The 17,366-nt window shown below is 34.2% G+C and overlaps 1 protein-coding gene across 2 annotated transcripts in view; it reads right to left on the bottom strand.

Annotated features, from left to right (window-relative positions):
* Positions 1-15,660: 15,660 nt before the first annotated feature.
* LOC125672683 (prion-like-(Q/N-rich) domain-bearing protein 25) overlaps positions 15,661-17,366 on the bottom strand; it is a 28,028-nt gene continuing 26,322 nt past the window's right edge. For both annotated transcript variants that reach the window (XM_056143310.1, XM_056143311.1), the window contains 4 exons: positions 16,872-16,886; positions 16,624-16,738; positions 16,358-16,439; positions 15,661-16,047 (listed from right to left, as the gene is read on the bottom strand). In XM_056143310.1, coding sequence (XP_055999285.1) covers positions 15,766-16,047; positions 16,358-16,439; positions 16,624-16,738; positions 16,872-16,886 — 494 coding nt within the window. In that variant the 3' untranslated portion in view covers positions 15,661-15,765. The remainder of the gene's footprint in view (positions 16,048-16,357; positions 16,440-16,623; positions 16,739-16,871; positions 16,887-17,366) is intronic.

Genomic DNA, 17,366 nt, shown 5'->3' with positions numbered 1-17,366 from the left:
TTGGGATACCACCATTACGCAAATACTACAGCTACAGAAACCCTACAGACGTCCCATATTGAGGGGTATCTTGATCATTCTTCATTTGGTTGTACATTTACACAGATCTACTTGGATTTATTCATTCTCTCGAAACATGGATATTTTACCTACTACACCCACGACACCGCAAACTCCCAGGACACCAGGAAGTGCCCGGAAACGCCGGGTAATATTATATTTAGGAAATTATTTATATACAATATATAACAATTTAATTAGAAGTTTTAAAAAGCAAAGGTTTAGAAATGGGCTAAACCTGTCATTTGCAATACATAAATATGACCAAGTTTGAAGGTTTACGGGAAATAGAAATGCGGTATGGATGTAGGTAGACATTTTATTATCATTTTTTTTTTTTGCACAAATCAAGACACTAAGCATAATTTGTAATAACCTGAGAAATTTCCTGTGTATATCATAAAAAATATACACAACAACCGATCTCTTGGCCAGGTAAATTCCAGGTAAATAACATTGACCATGGATAAGATCCGCCCACATTCAGTAATCCGTGTAGCAACCGTACGGTGTTTTTTTTTTGTGGGGGGGGGGGGGTCTTTAAGTTCATTTCTATCCTTGCAGCATACGTTTCTTCGCTGCCTAGCTATGGTTCTAATGAAAGGTGAAGATAGCGCACAATGATCAATCTCATAACTCCTACAAGCAATACCAAATTGATAGTTGGGCAAACACTGATCCGTGGACACATCAAAGGTGGGTTCAGGTGCCTAGGAGGAGCAAACACCCCCTGTCGACGGTCACACCCGACGTGAGCCCTATATCCTGATCAGGTAAACGGAGTTATCCGCAATCAAAATCAATGTGCCACGAACAGCTTAACAATTGGTATGAAACACGTCTGACAGCATTTGACCGAATGCTAGGTTGTATAGACGAGCTAGATCGTTATAACGACATTAGAATTTGCGAAATGCTGACTTCAATCGATAAAGAAGAACAAACTCTTGCATATGGGGATTATGGAATATTGCTTCATAAGTATGGAAAGTTGACGATGGAGAAGCTGAAATCATTCCGTTTGTCATACAGTTGAGTTGTCAGTTTGCAGTGAATGTCTAATTTCAATAAAATATTTAAGTATGAAGCAGAAGTAGACGACTCTGTGGTGTCCCTTATTTCGAGATCACAGGGATATATCAAATCGACATATGAATGAAAATCATTTTTGTTAATAGAGAAAACGCCATCGATATACATGTATCTAAATGTCGAATTGAAGGCCACGGCGAGAGGTTTTTTCTTCTCATGAAGAAGTTTTCGAATAAATTCTGCTTCATCTGAATGTAAAAACAGGTCAGCTACCAAAGAAACGCAATTCGTGCCCATGGGAATTCTAACAGACTGTTGGAAGACCTGATCACCAAAGACCAGGAAGATATTGTCAATGAGCAACTGTAGCATAGTTCTTATTTCAACGCCAAAGTACTTGTGTGTGGTATCGGAGTGGTGTTTAACAAAGTAAGTTTTTGAATGACTGATCAATAGATGTGAATATTTCCGGTTTTTTTCATTTTTGTTGATGAAGCAACTGTCTATGATGTCAAAAAGTATGTCTTTAATTTATCGTGAGGAATGGTTGTGTATAGTGTTGAAAAGGGAGACAAGTCAACTCGTACCCTGACCGACTCGTACCCAGGTCAACTCGTACCCAATAGGTCAACTCGTACCCAAAAAGTAAAAGTCTCAAAAATCTGGTTACGAGTTTACTCCTCCTTCTTTAATTGATGACAACTCGTACCTAAGCGATATGTCACTTATATGCGCATAGATATATTGCATTATGGGCAGATTCTTGGGTACAAGATGACTTTTGCCTTTTGGGTACGAGTTAACCTATGTGGTACAAGTTGACCTGGGTACGAGTCGGTCAGGGTACGAGTTAACTAGAAATCTTGAAAAGTCATATGTTTTAATGTTATTGATTTGGCAAAAATTCTGCGATTTAAAGTTTACTAAAAGTTCTTTAGAATTTTTTAGAATCCACGTTTGATTAACACCACTTTCGGCATATATAGTCGCACAGTAAAGTTGAAGTTTCTCCTTTACAGCTGTTATTATTTTCGTGTGGAGCAAAGATAGGGGCTTGGTAGAGCACTTACTGGATCCACCAATGTATCTTTGTTTGTAAGGGTTTTTATGCAGTTTGGGAATCCAGGTTAGGTATAGGGACTCATATTCATTCTACCAATTGACAGGGGTATTAAATGTGTCTAAAACTGAAGCATGGTTTTGAAGAAGTTCATCTTTTGAAAGGGGGCAGTTGAAGTATAAGTACGATTACCAAAAGTGGGGTTAATGCCAAGTTCGTTTGATATACAGTTGTAATAATGAGCCTTACAAACAAAGACAATGTTGTTGCTACATTGTACTTTGTCAGCTGGGACCAAAACATATTCATCATGAAACTTATCTCATTCTTTTTATCATTTCTGGTTAGATGGTACGTACTTTAGTTTTCATATGTCTAATGCGGGATTTTAATATCCCTTTTATGCTTTTAACCCATTCTGACATTGCATCAAGTTCTTGTTTTTCATCCTCTGGCATACTTTTCGACATAATTCATGATAGATATAAAGACCAATGTTCTTTGTATTTAGGACATTTTATAATAAGTGATTTGAGGTCCTCATTTTCAACAATATCAACATCATCAGTAATGAAATGCACAGCCGGACTATTGTTGAAAATGAAGAACAAGAAAACATTGGTTGATTACGTATAAGATGATCTATTTCTAGCCACTGCAAAGTTTGCTTATAATTAAAAATTTCGGATGCAATAGTAGAAGTATTCTTGTAGGAAATATAGGATGTAGACCTGAACTTGAAATAAGTTGGAATACACGACTGAACTTTCTTATGACGAAGAATGTTGTTTATGTTGGCGGCATCTATTCTGATGCAGGTCATTATTTTGTGAAGGAAAACAAAAATATTTTCTGCGTATTGCAACAGTTAAAGATTGAGAGACATAAATATCACAGCTGGTGATGATGGCACACACACACACACACACACACACACACACACACACACACACACACACACACACACATATATATATATATATATATATATATATATATATATATATATATATATATATATATGTATATCCCTTGTACTGACTTATATTGCAAACCCACTGATAAACATATCTACCTTAATAAAACCTCTAGCCACCCCAAATCTACCAACAAAAAAAATAATTCCCATTGGACTTGGACTCCGTGCGCGTAGAATTTGTTCCACAAAAGAAAAATATCAAATTCAGCGGAAGGAAATAAAGGGAAAAAAACGCGGTTATTTGGATAATGATGTAGAAAATGAACTTAAGAAAGTAGATAAGCTCGACCGATCAAATCTCCCAAACCACAGAAAAAAGAAGACGCAAACTGTGTTCCCTTTGTGGTAGACTATTCTAAAGTGCTTCCCAATGTTCATAAGATTTTTAAAAAACCGTAAAAAAAAATCTTGAAAATTCTGACCGCCTCAAAAACGTTTTTAGAGATATGCCCATAGTGGCTTTTAAAAGAGACAAAAATTTAAAAGACATTCTGGTACATAAGACAAATAATGATCTACTTTTTTAGAAAAGAAAATTTATGCAAGCCGTGCGGTGCTAAAAAGTGTACTTTATGTCAATATGTAATTAAAACCAATCGATTTGAGGACTGTAACATATATCATATCAAAAATTATATCAATTGTAAATCCAACAATGTAGTCTATGGAGTGTTTTGCAAACAATGCAACAAAATTGTATGTGTGGGAGAAACTGGTGTAACCCTTACCAAAGACATGTTTTGAACTTGTCATTTATTAGACGAAAAACTGATGATCCTGTTCCTATTTATTTCTATGCAGATTCTCATAGTATTGATGATTATTCTATAATAGGAATAGAAAAACTTTACAAAGATGACATTTATCGTCGCTTTAGAGCAAATTTATGGAAGAAAAAATTAAATACTTATGTACCATACGGAATAAACAGGAGGGAACATTTTTGTCTTTAATAATTAATGTCTTGTAAGACTTGTATGCAAATAACGTGTTATAATAACTGATTATAACAATATTGATGTATTTACGATTAACTACGGTTATATTTCTTGTTTGTATTCACTTAGGTCAGTAGTTGACTACTTTGTGAACAAAAATTTCTAAAATTCTGTTTCATTACTAATACCAAATATTTAATTATACGCAGTCATATTTTAGGATGTGTCCACGATGTCGGGTGAGTGTTGTTCATTTTATTATTACGACTCTTACCTTTCTCAAATGTTTTTCGTGCAATATCAACTTTGACATTTATAATACTTACTCTGATGTTATAGTACGTTCGTGAATGTAATCGTGCGTTACGTTGCTATGAGAGATAAACACAACTGAAGAAGACCGGTAACACGGTCGAAATATTTCCACAAAGTGTCTAGAGTTTTCTCTCTCTACACACAGACACACACACACACACACACACACACACACACACACACACACACACACACACACACACACACACACACACACACACACACACATATATATATATATATATATATATATATATATATATATATTAAAAGAAATATAATAAACAGTAAACAAAGTTAAAAATTTAAAAATTTAACGCAAGCGCTTTCATTTTATAATCCTCAGGCGTTACATTTTAAAATAGTTTTGAAATGGTTTGACGTCATAAAGGCGTCCTAACATTTCACGTACATAACGACGTCATAAACGAATGAAGGGAAAAGGATTTTACGTTAAGCATATTATGACGTCATAGATAATAACAGTAAACATATTTTACAGTAAGCTATTGAGAGCCGGTTTTAAAGTCTTAATAAAGTGTCTTTCTTTTTCTCGTCGGGAAATAGTATTTTCTGTATACAGTTTATAAAACGGAAATACACTGAATTGTCCGTGGCCACACACATCTATATGTTCACTAACTTTAATTTTTCGTTATTCGGGTGCTGAAATGTGTTGTTTATGAACTCGTATACGTGTTCGCAGAGTAGTTCCAGCTTCACCGATATAATGTTTTCCACAGCCAGCACATGTTATAACATAAATTAAATTGTTGGTGGAGCACGTCATATCTGAATATACCGTAAACAACAGCATGTTTAAAATGTAACGCCTGAGGATTATAAAATGAAAGCGCTTGCGTTAAATTTTTAAATTTTTAACTTTGTGTACTGTTTATTCTATTTCTTTTAATATTTTATACCGGACACTGTGATTTTTTTTAAAAACACAATTTGGATATATATATATATATATATATATATATATATATATATAAGATTTTAAATCGAGGTAAGCTACTGACAAACAAGTTGATGGTACAGGGATTTCAACAGTCTCGATTGAAGTCAGCATTTCCCAAATTCTATGGTCGTTATAACGATCTAGTTCGTCAATACAACCTCGCATTGGGTCAAATGCGGTCCGACGTGTTTCATACTGATTGTTAAGCCGTTCTTGGCACACTGATTTTGACTGCGGATAACTCCGTTTACCTGATCAGGATATAGGGCTCACGGCGAGTGTGACCGGTCAACAGGGGATGCTTATTCCTCCTAGGCACCTGATCCCACCTCTGGTGTGTCCAGGGGTCCGTGTTTGCCCAACTATCTATTTTGTATTGCTTGTAGGAGTTATGAGATTGACCACTGGTCGTTATCTTCATCTTCCATACATGCATATTTGACAAAGAAGAACCTGAAATACGTTTTTCAATAAAATTTAGTCATTAGTTTACCGTTAACTGATATTCATTCGTTACAAACACTAAAATATCAAATGTTTTTAAAACTGAAACATGACAATTTTCATCTCTGTGAGTTGGAGTATAAATTGGATTATTAAAAATGCTTGAATTAAGCCACGTTCGTTTAAAATATAGTTGTAACAATTAACCGTACAAAGGAAGTGCTGTCACCAGAGTTTTCACCTGGAACCAATATATATATTCCAAATTTGACCTTTGTAATTATTTCGTCAGTTCTAGTCTACTAAAACCAGAAGGATAAATCGTACGCAGTGGCTATTATGAGATCTCATTATCCCTTTTACACATTTTATCCATTCTGACAAGGTTTGAAACTTTTCGTCTTCCGATTGCTTCATCGTGTGGCCAAATGATACAAATCTGATCCATCTAAATTGAGGGTCTTGTACAATAAATGATTCCAGATACTAATATTCAGTTATATCGATATCACCAGTAACTGCATGTCATTTGAAGTATAGTTGAAACTATACCAAAAACTGGATTATCATAAAATGGTCTATATCTACGCACTGTGCAATTTGTTTTCATTTAAAGGGTGAGATACAATGTGTAGGAAACATATGATGTATACTTTAATTTGGAGTACAAGATTGAATGTTTTTTTCATCGCATAATTACATGTATCCATGTACTATATCAATAGAAAATTGCAAATACGGGAGCACAGGTTCCTAGAAACGTCACAGATATGATCAGGTGTCTAGGAAGAGTAAGAAGCACCTGTTGACCGGACTTACCCGCCGTGTGTATATACACATTAGTCATTCATATTTGGAATATGTATAACTCTGCATGTGTTTATTCAATTCAAAATATAACAGTGAAACACAACCCATTCAGATATTATAATGTACTTGATATGATATGAGTGCACGGTTTATCTTCCATCACCAACACCAGACTGCAGCTGTAACGAAAATGAATTTATAAAACATAGATTAAAGCATGTTTAATTTATAACAATTTCATAGATATGTGTTCAAACAGAATTTGACCAAGAAGTGATCAGAGACATCTTAACGCAGTTTGATCAAATAGGAAATAATATGAAAAGAGACAATTAACATACCACCTAAATCTGAATGTTTAAATTGCATAAAAGGCTTTATAATGAATCTTAAAGAAGTGGCACAGTATAAAAAGAATCATGCATTTTTAATGCGATTATTCTTAATCGTCATTTCAGTTGCATTAATGAATACGTATGGCAAATATTGAAATCATCTCTAACACGAACAATTGAAATCAACAAACAGTGAGTAATCTCAAAACTAATAAGACAGACACAGACCCTGGATATACACGTAGCAGTGGTATCGTATTGTTGAAAGGACAAATTTTCAAACCACTGTCGCCTCAGCAAGTACTTGTGAATATTTAGTTTATATATATATATATATATATATATATATATATATATATATACAAGATTTGTTCGAAACATTTCTTTTGATTTATTGTTTCCACTTTGTATCAAAACCAAAGGTAACAATTGATTTAGATTACAAATAAAGCAATGCAATATGAATAGAGGTACCTCTGTGTTGACAGATAAAACAATAATCGCGTACGTTGTTAAGGATTATGTTTCCAATATATATGATATTCGATACAAGTGTATAACTATTTCATCATCCCTGGCAAGAATTACAAATGTAAAGATCATCAGTAAACTTTTAAATGACTTTTGGTTTTCTGTATGTTTTGTCAACTTGTTAGTTGGTAGTTCATTTTGTCTGGGGGATTGCAATAGGAAAAACTGATAGAGAAAATGGATAAGTATTAGTGCCAAAAACAAGGATCAAGTTTTAGATTAGAATAGAAATTCTTTTTGGTACCTGAAGGGGATATTGCCTACAACAATTACAAGCCTGTTTTCTCATGTCGCTGAGTTCATCTTTTTCCTCTAAACAACGTTCCCGTATTTCTATGCACCCAGAATTAACAAATTGTCCACCCTTGCATTGTTGTATTACACATCTGTAATCTGTAGGTAAAGAAATGGGTATACATGTAGTTTCTAGATTGATTTTAACATTGTACTTTCGATTTTCCAATCTGCGCAATCATGAATGGCATTGTACATAACGAATACAGTTCATGCCAGATAATTAGGACTCTTACGTCTTTTTACAGTTTCTAGTCATCTAGTCCAGAAAATTGATGATCTCAGTGGGAGTCCCAAAATATGGCATTCAAATTAGGAAGATATACAGAAATCCAAACTAAGTTTACTTTCATCAAACAGTTCTGTTCGATGATAGGAGCGTGAAGTTTTCATAAAATTGCCAAAAATGCCAACACAATATATATTATTTTCATTTTTATCGACGGATGGATATACCATTTCTTAAGCAATAATTTGGATGAATTTTAACAAAAAATGTAACGTAATTATGCTACCAAATACGCAATGACTTTAATTTAAGTTGATATAGCATATATTTAACTTACTTAAATCACAGATCAAGCCTAATTCAAGACGCATTAAAAACATTTGAAACAGACAACTCTTTGGACCTTTTTATGTACACAATCGTACCTTTTTTCAAAATTCCGTCCATATACCAGTATCAACAATAATAGTTAACTAAGAACATCATCTTTCTATTTGTTGAAATAATTTCAATCTATTTTACCTTAAATCAAATTCAGCCTTTTAAGAATTCAATTTACTCTTTTTTCTTTCTTTCATTTTTTTCTTATTTTTTTTTTATGTAAAGTATATTTCGCGACCGTTAGTCCACGAGTGTTTCTACAGCCCAATACCAAGGTACTTCGTTACTAGCTTGAAAATACGGATGTATATTTAATTGCTGTGATGAAATTTAGAAATTCATTTCAATATTAAGGATCACTCCCCTCATGCATACCTCTTATCCTTAGACAAATTTGACTCCAGTCTTTGGCACTCTGTATTCCCCTAAAATCGCTCTTAAAATTTATTGTTATTTCAGATTTCAAACAGTTTGGTTGAGCATCACTGAAGATGCATTATTGGTCTGCACATCTGGTGCATCAAAATTGGTAACGTTTAAGTTTTGACTATATTAGACTGGTTTGAACACAAAACCCGAAATGACATATACATACCAGAATACTTTTTGAAATCTCCATTTGAACAACTTTCACCAAAAGCGATTATTCCACTGACGACACACGCAACAATTATCAATGTTATCTGCATCTGAAACAAGTTACGCATATTACAAAACGTTAAAAGAATTATTGATTTTTGTGCAGGTGCCTAAGAGAGTAAACATTCCCTGTCGACTTGTCCCACCCACTGTGAGCCTTATATTTTGGTGTGGTAAACGAACTTATCCGTAGTAGGAATTAGTGGGCCAATAATGGCCCAACGATTGGTATGAAACACGTCATTTAATGATATGCTGTATTGGCAAACTAGATTGTTATAACAACTGTAATATTTGTGAGATGCTGACTTTAAACTTAACTGTTGAAACCCCTGTAACGTCAAACCTGTCTCTATTAAAAAAACCCAAATAGAATGGAAAATGTCTGCTTTTAACATTTAGTACGTATTGATAATGTTCTAGATAAATGGCATGTCATGGATCTTACAACTCATCAAAGGATTTCAAATCATGATCCTGTAATTATATTTCACAAATCCATTAAATAGAAATGCAACCAAAGTACATACTAAAATATTTTAATATATTATATATACAAACCATAAATAACTTTTGTTTACGTCACATACCTTTTAAATTATGTTCTTTGCACTCTGAGCGAATTATGTAAGTACGTAACATTTATACCTGGGCGATATAAAGAACCATATGTTGCAACAAAAATATTGAACTTCAGTTTCCCCTTCATGAATCCATATAAAAGTATTTGATAACATAAATCCTAGCGTTAATGATCGTTAACACTTGAATAAACATCAATAAAATTATTATTACATTGTGTACATTACGAGAAAATATAGAATTCTACATCATTTTTTAACACATACTGTTGGATAATTTTCTTTATAATCAATAATACATCACCATTATAAGGAGAAAGCATTTTTGTCGACGGGATTCCGTAATTGGAAGAAAGCCAAAACTCACTTCGAAAAGTATGTCAACAGCAGATGCCATAGAGAAACAGTTAAGAGATCGTTAACAATTCTCAAAGCATTGAAAGATGTTGGTGAATCTTTCAATAATGAACGGAAAAAAATGATATTGTTTCTTGAAAATACTTGTGAGTTTAAGATATATAGCAAAACAAACTATTCCAATAAGGGTAAAACAGATTTCTTCTAATTTCCACGAGTTGGTTAAACTGCAGACAGAGAGTGATCCTGTTTTGCAGGCATGGATTCAGAGAAAAACTGACACATATGGTTCAGTACAAGTTCAAAATGACGCACTTAAAGTAATGACCAATCTAGTTCTTAGAAATGTTATGAAAGAGAATGTGAATTTTTTAACAATAATGGCTGATGAGACAGCTGATGAGACTACTGACATTTCTAATTGAGAAAACTCGTTATTTGCCTCCGTTACATCGATGACCAGTCTATACCACACGAATTTTGTTTTTGTTTTTATGAAGTCGACGACTCTAAAGCTGATACAATCGTTTCTGCAATCACTGATACCTTCACTAAGTTTAATATTCCGTTTAATGAATTACGATGTCGGTGTTTTAATATGGCTACATCAATGGCAGGGTCAAAATGTGGAGGTGCGAAGCAAATTTTAGAGAAAAACAGCAGAGCTCTTTATTTGCAACGTTATGATCATACGCTTAACTTGGCATGCTCTAATGCTGTTAAATCATCTACAATTATACAAGATGCCCTTGAAGTAACGAGTGAAATGACAAAATTGATGAAAGTGTCGCCAAGAACAGAAGCAATTTTTAGAAATTTGAAGTAACCTGAGATTTTAGAGATTTCATCACCTGGAAGAAGAGCTTTGTGTCCAACAAGGTGAACAATTCGAGCTGATGCTGTTCAGAATGTGAAACTGAACAACAAAGTGTTATTGGGTGTCATGTTTTAGACATAAGATGCAGAATAAGAGGGATTACATGAACACATTTGACTTACCCTTTGGTAGTCAGTTGGGTGAACAGTTGCTCCGTCATAGCGATATTCTTAGCAAAGCCCTTCAGACAAAAACGTTGTCTGCTGCAGAAGGTCAGAAAAATGGATTTCAGAACGGTGAAAACTCTCGAGTATCTTAGTAGAGACGAAGATTTTCTTTCATTCTACGTCATCGATATATATAAATGTCGAATTGAAGGCCACAGCGAGATATTTTTTCTTCTCACGTAGAAGTTTTTGAATAAATTCTGCTTCATATGAATATAGAAACACGTCAGCTAACAAAGGAGCACAATTCGTGCCCATGGGAATTCCAACACACTGTTGGAAGACCTGATCACCAAACACCACGAATATATTGTCAATGAGGAACTCTAGCATATGTTAATTTCAACTTCAGAGTACTTGAGCGTGGAATCAGAGTGGTGTTTAACAAAGTAAGACTTTGAATGACTGATCACTAGATATTAATATTTCCTTTTTCCATTTTTTGTTGAAGAAGCAAATGTCTATGATATCAAAAAGACTAGTCTTTAATTTATCGCGAGGAAAAGTTCTTCTTTTACATATTTAGCCCATCGTCTGGCATAATCTTCGACATAATTCATCATAGAGATGAAGTTCTGTCGCCAATTAAAAGACCGAGGTTCTCTGTATTTAGGACCTTTTAGAATAAGTGATTTGAGGTCCGCATTTTCAACTATATCAACATCACCAGCAATGACATATCCAGCTGAACTATAGTTGAAAGAAGAGGAAGAACATGTTGGTGGATTACGAATCTAGGCACTGCAAAGTTTGTTTATAATTAAATCGTTTGGATGCAATAGTAGAGGTATAGCTGTAGGAAATACAGGGTGTAGACTTGAACTTGAAATAAGTTGGAATACACGACTGAACTTTTTTATGACGACGAATGTTGTTTATGTTAACGGCATCTATCCCTTTGTTTGTAAATTTGAGCTTAAGGAACTGGCGACATGATTTGGAAGGAATCAAACCCATTGTATGTGCTGGTTTTAAAGAGCCTGTGATGGGCAACATCAATAATCACAGAGTTCAGTCTATATTCAGGTGTTGAAAATCCCAGTATAGATTAGCCATATTTTCTTCAAATAACGTGTGTAAAACTCTCAATGAAACAGAGTAAAGTTTTGTACGAATATGATGTGTATATCAAGAATAGACGGAACATTTGGATGTACGGGGTGTGGCAGATGAGAATGAACATAGATTATCCGTTTTTGGAAAATTCTAATGAAAGGACTGTTGTGACATTGTCATGAACCAATAGCCAGTTCCTGTAGGTCACTCAAGTACTGTAGTTTCAATTGCAATTTGTGTATGAATTCAATAGTCATCAGGAAGTAGCTTGTGTGTGTTCTCGACGTAAAAACATTTTGTTAGGTTAGCCTCCCTCCAAATTTCAATTTGTTTCCGACGCCTATGAAATATGTTCTAATCAAAACAAACAACGCCATACACCTGATTCCACCTCTGCTATTCCCAGGGGCCCGTTATTGTTCACCTCCTTATTGTGTGGAGTTTTAATTTTATGAGATTGATCACAGTTCATTGTGTTTGCCTTTCATGTGTATATCTATATACGTATGTCCTTACCTGAAATATTCATTGATCAAACCTGCATGAAACATAATCAGAGTTCACCGCTCATTTCATCATAAAAGTAGTCTAAACATCTACTTTAAATCACCAATTACTAGATTTCCATGTGCTTGATTAGACGTTTAATCTCAGTTTCAAAACTCGCGCATTTGTTTTTTGGTCCCAGGGTTCCGTGTTTTTCCTACTCTTAATTTTGCATTCTTTATGAAATTGATCAATATTCATTATTTTCACTTTTCACTGAGGTCAGTAATTATGTAAATATATATTTCCGTAATACGTGTTTACGTTACAGTGTATAAGCAAGGACAAAATAACCTGTGATATATACCTAGATTTGTATTTATTTGCCGCAGTGGTATTTTTTTCCTATAGATACTAAAGAAAATATTTATTTCTGTAACTTTATACCTGGACGTTGAGCATTTGAGCCCCTTACTTTGACTAAAGCACATTCCTTGTCACAAACTGTGAGAAATTATTGCTGTCTTTTGATGGGAAATTGATTTCAGAACATAACAAGTCAATAAGAACTTAGACGACCAACGTTGAGTCCAAACAGCGTACTTGATAACCGAATGCAATCGGTCGATTTCCTCAAAACATATGTAATTTTAAAAATGTTTCAAGCTTTGATATATTACAGTCATTAGTACGATGAGAACAGGAAATAGCAAATCAAATAAAAACCAGTCAGTTTTATGAAAGTGTAGTCTCGTTAAAGCTTTTGTCTCAGAAAATTTCTGAATCTACATGTCTACGACATCACCTTTATTATAACTTATTAATAAAAAGACAATTCAACAGGGTATCAAAACGGAGGGCGAATACTACGGTGTATTCTTGTATCTCTGTTGCAACAGAAAGAAGTACGCCCTCGTCGTACCATTAGTGATCCGTGTAATACTCTACTAGGTCGTGGATTTATAATTTCTTTCATTTTATAGTATACAACAACGGAGGTCAAGCGAAGCAATGATAGCATTGCTCGATCATCATCTTTATCAGTTGTCCATTTGCAAGAGTAGCATGTATTCCAAATAAAATGAGATATGTGGTCTACATGATCAATAATCAAGCAATCAACATTTAATGATCCTATATGTATGTGTTCTTAGTCAAGCTTTCAACATAATATAAACGATTGAGTTATGTTTTCTTCAAAATGGGCTTTATCTTCGTCTTTCATTTTAACCAGTTTTGAAATTGTAAATACATATGCAAGTATCACGAGCAAGGAAGTATGAAAATTAAATCCTGTTTAAACCTACAATCCAAATATGCAAGTGTAAGATAAAAACATGGGAAAACAAAAAATAGTGAAATGAAAATGAAAACACCTGGGTCGAGGCCTGTGCTGGTGGACTGTTAGTCCCCGAGGGTGTCTACAGTCCAGTAGCTAAGTATTTCGTTACTGGCTTGAAAATACGGATGTATACTTAATTGCTGGGATAAAAGTTTGAAATTCATTTCAAAATTAAGGATTATATCTCCCTCTTGCATAGCTCTGATTCTTGGATGAATCTGGCTCCAGTTTATTGGCACTCTAGTTTCCCTTTCATCTCTTACAATATTTTTGTCAATTCGAATTTCCAAATTTCGCCTTGAGCATCACTGAAGAGACATTATTTGTCGCAATGCGTATCCGGTGCATCAAAATTGGTACCGTGTAAGTTTTACATATATAGATATAGGAACTTAATAATAAAGAAGCTGAAGTCATCCTGTTTGTCATAAAGTTAAACTCTTAGTTGATCGTCGATATTTACAGGCATGTTCAATCTAAGTACAAATAGGACGTGAAGGACTTCGAGTTCTCTGGGACATATTGTATGAACATATGATTGCAATTATCATTGTTAATAGATATAACGTAGTTGACATATCGAAAATATCGCGATAAAGTCCACAGCAAGATATTTTTCATTCCCATCCAGAAGGTTTTAAATAGATCCTACCTCCTTAAAGGAGCACAATGTGTGTCCATAGGGGTTCCAACAGAATGTTCGAAGACCTGATCATAAAAGACTACAAAGAAAATCAATGAGAAACCCCAGCATATTTTAGTCAGCATTACTTTAGTTCTTGAGAAGTACAAGAAAGGTGAAGATAACGAACAGTGATCTCATAACTGCTATAAGCAATACAAAATAGATAGTTAGGTAAACACGGACCCCTGGATACACCAGAGATGGGATCAGGTGCCTAAGAGGAGTTAGCATCCCCTGTCGACCGGTCACACCCGCCGTGATCTCCATATCCTGATCGGTTAAACAGAGTTATCCGCTGTCAAATCATTGTGCCAAGAACGGTTTAACAATGTGCAATCCTAAAAATCAGTTTTCATAAGATATGACGATCACATGAAAACTTTAGACAGACATATTTTTGCAAAGAGTCCAAATATGTGACACCATACTAATTAGTATCGAGGTTATGTGAAATACACGTCATTGGGCAGAACTTTAATACAGTCGGGTATTAATGAGAAAAAGAAGCAATTGTTTAATTCAGCATGAAACATTATAACCCGTGAACAATTCATCTTCCATAAAACATGGTTACACCTGAAACAGGTATATACAAGCAATAAACAATATCAAACTTAACAGTGTACGGTGCGTTATTCAAATTTAGGATTAGCGGATTTATGACAGGATACCTACTAGACCACAGTATAAACACATCAGATAATCACTATGATACACGTTTATAATATTCATGTGCTGATCTTGGAGTAAAAAACTATTGTATATTTATACTTAGAACTTGCACCCACTAAAGCAGGCGAACCTTTGTAGTTAGAACTCTTGTTCAAATGATATAATTGCATTGTAAGGGTTTTGATAAAAGATCATGGCATTTATCGATATCAACTGCTAATGATATGTGGTGGTACGTTTACATGCATCAACCTTCGTCCCTGAAAACTAAGTGTGGTAATCTTGTCTGCTTCAAAATTCGCCTTTGATATTCGAGAAATCGTAAAACATATATATATATATATATATATATATATATATATATATATATATATATATATATTCATATTCCAACAGTTGAAGAACTGCCAAAATCAAATTGTCTTCCTGATTAAAGCAACACGTTCTAATACAATGGTACATAATTTTTGTGATTTGAATATCAACAATTAAAAGAATATAAAACGTTTTACGCGTGCACCTGCTGTATCTTTAACACATGTTAGCATTTATAATTTCAGCAAAATCATAGAGACCAACAGATTCAGAGTTATCATCAGAACTGTGTTTCATATCATTAAAGACATTTTCTGTGACGCCATACACGCCTTCACACAATGGTGCATCCTTTTCATGGAGGTGGTTGTACACGTCATCACAAGAGTCCAGCTCAGAATACGCATTGTCTTTTTTCTGTTCCACAGGTTCGTGTAGGTGATTGTAAGAGTAATTTGCTACTATTTGTGCATCTTTGTGAACAAGTGATGAAGGTCCCTGAAAATTGAATATAGAATACACATGAAAGGTGAGGATAACGAACAGTGATCAATCTCATAACTCCCATAAGCATTACAAAATAGAGCATAGAAGGAAATGAACTCGCTTTAATAACTATGATATATTACAATGCATATGGGTAATGATATTTCAACTTCTTTCCATTACATAGAAGCTTGATAATTTTTTTTAGATTTATTTCATATCCTCCCTGCCAATTGGTCTAGAGAAAATCTGGCATTGAACATAAGAGGTTAATTTCAAAATGTCTTCTGCTACAAGTAGTACTTTGGGTTTCGATTCATACCACATGATTCCCAATATCACTGGGCACGGCGTACAAAATGGATTGACAGTTGCAGGGTTCTTGATCTGTCTGTACCACAAACCTGGTTACACAAAAATTATACCGAATTAAAACACTAATGACGAGCAGCAAGTAACACAATTATATACACAAAGCTCTCATTTGAACATCATAACCAAGTAACCCTGTTACGGAATAACTTAAGTATTTGTGTAATAAATAACTATAGATAGAATCATAGAATTAAGTCAAATAGCATACTGCACCTTCCACTTTTGGATAATAGGTTTCTTCTATATTTACATATAGTTATACCAATCAAACAAAATATTCCAAACAGAAGTCCGCCTGCTCCGACCAACATGAATTGATATATCATATCTAAAATGATAATGGTAATTGAAATCATATAAAGATTCAGTCATCAGAAATTGTCATAATCGTTTTGACTTGTACAAGTAGTATAAATATTAAAACAAAAAATAAACCAAAACCTAGTACAGCTTTTACATACCTTGATTCCATCCACCTAAAATTAAATGTAGTTATTTCAAAATTTCACAGACGAAGGTTTGAATAACATGAAATTATAAAACTTCAACTAAGAAGTTCATTTAAATATTAATTCACCTCGGAATTCTGTATACAATAATGCTTGTGATATAATATACAACTTGAGAGTTATGGCAAACGAAGATCCTGAATGAAAATGTGAAGATATGGAACAGTGATAAATGTTAGAACTCCTAGAGGTAATACAAAATTAAAGGTTGGGCAAACGTGAACCTCTTAACGCACCAGATGTGCGATCCGATGCCTAGGAGGAATAAACCTTAACTGTTCGTTCACCGTGTTCTCTATATGTGTTCACAGTGCTCTCTCCATGCGTTCACAGTGAACTCTCCGTTTACAGTTTGTGTACAGAAATTGTTCACCGTGCGTTCATCGTTCATAAAGCGTTAAACAGATCATTATCATTCGCAACACCAAAGTTATAGGATCGATCTTC

Source organism: Ostrea edulis, chromosome 7 (genome assembly GCF_947568905.1).
Source record: "Ostrea edulis chromosome 7, xbOstEdul1.1, whole genome shotgun sequence".
Classification (NCBI taxonomy): Eukaryota; Metazoa; Mollusca; class Bivalvia; order Ostreida; family Ostreidae; genus Ostrea; species Ostrea edulis.
This window is presented reverse-complemented; position numbering and strand designations above follow the sequence as displayed.